The following is a 1,244-nucleotide window of genomic DNA, read 5'->3' on the forward strand; positions in this document are numbered from 1 at the left end:
ATATTCTATTAGAGTTTTTGAGATTTTATCCTACTAATTTGTTGAGATATGATTGCTTTTAGTTCTCATTGGAGCTTGATTGCAATAGATCTTGTGGATAAGCAATGCTTTTTAATCAACTCTATGAAAGGAAGCCATGGAAATGCTAAATTGTAAGAGATATTATCCAAGGGCTCCTTGATATTTCAATTCTTTTTTTTGTAAGTACTCTAAATTTCAACATATTTTATATACAGAGGTGCCAAAAGATTAATTGAAGAGCTAGAGAAAAGACCCCCTATGCCATCTGATTTGCTTGCAACAATGCAATATAGACAAGTTGCAGTAAGTTATTCATTAAAATAATTGAAACATGAGTTTGTTCTATGAACTACCATTTGTCCTCTTTATAGTTTTACTTTGTGTTGGTGGTTGCAGTGTCCCCATCAGGATGATAGCCATTCTTGTGGCTGGAGGGTGATTGCAAATGCTAGAAGAATGGTTAACTTTGTTTATCTTAATGATGATAAACATGTAAAGGTAATATGAAAGATGCTAAACTTTAAGATAGATATTAATTGCAAATAGTCCATTGATGATAAAAATATAGTCTATTGTAAGAACAATAATGAACTAAAACTCTTTTTTCTATAAATGTGTGACAGTTTTCGAAGGATTGCTATACATCTGAGCATATTTGGTACATCAGAGCAAAGCTCTTGAAGTATATGATAATCAATTGTATACAACCAACAACAGAGATTGGTGGGGATTTGCACCATGAAGGAGATGCGGTGCCTATAACCACGGAAGGCAAATCCACAGCTTCAACACCTTCTATACCCAAGACATCAAAGAAAGGCAAAAGGACTCCTAGAAAGGATAGTTCTCCAAAAAAGAAATAGCTTTGCCATATCGCCTTGTAGGCCTTCATATATAGAAATTTGCCCTTCAGCCCTTGTATATCTCATAGAGATGGCAGATAGACATCTGCTACAAAATTTGTACATGTATTTTATATTGATAGTAAAGATATCTTTTCTTGAATGTCATTGCAGTGTATTTTATTTTCTCTCCTTTTCGATATCTGCAAAAAATAAATTACAAATGTTTGTTAGTTAGAAAGTGAGATCTTGATATACATCTAAGTAGATATAATATGATGTGAAAACTTACTCGTTTCTTGTCAAGTTGGAATACAAAGGAGCATGGTAGTTCAATGTCTTCATTTTGTAAATCCATCCTCACTTGATGTAGCGTACATG

The 1,244-nt window shown here is 33.1% G+C and overlaps 1 protein-coding gene across 1 annotated transcript; it reads left to right on the top strand.

Moving 5' to 3' along the window:
• The first annotated feature begins 260 nt into the window (after positions 1 to 260).
• On the top strand, positions 261 to 922 carry LOC148017257 (uncharacterized). The gene is made up of 3 exons (XM_087662412.1): positions 261 to 324; positions 418 to 519; positions 645 to 922. Exons 1-3 carry the CDS (start codon positions 280 to 282, stop codon positions 882 to 884), a joined length of 387 nt encoding a protein of 128 aa, XP_087518538.1. The 5' UTR covers positions 261 to 279; the 3' UTR covers positions 885 to 922.
• The last annotated feature ends 322 nt before the right edge of the window (positions 923 to 1,244 follow it).

The sequence above is a fragment of the Lygodium microphyllum genome, chromosome 22, assembly GCF_053477565.2.
Source record: "Lygodium microphyllum isolate KBCC chromosome 22, Lygodium_microphyllum_v1.1.10, whole genome shotgun sequence".
NCBI lineage: Eukaryota > Viridiplantae > Streptophyta > Polypodiopsida > Schizaeales > Lygodiaceae > Lygodium > Lygodium microphyllum.

What these genes read in the sequence shown, in the direction of transcription:
- LOC148017257 (XM_087662412.1), top strand. Translation starts at nt 280, where the DNA reads ATGCCATCTGATTTGCTTGCAACAATGCAATATAGACAAGTTGCA. An exon ending in TGCAATATAGACAAGTTGCA is followed by an intron (nt 325 to 417) that starts GTAAGTTATTCA and finishes TGGTGGTTGCAG; the next exon opens with TGTCCCCATCAGGATGATAG. An exon ending in ATGATGATAAACATGTAAAG is followed by an intron (nt 520 to 644) that starts GTAATATGAAAG and finishes AATGTGTGACAG; the next exon opens with TTTTCGAAGGATTGCTATAC.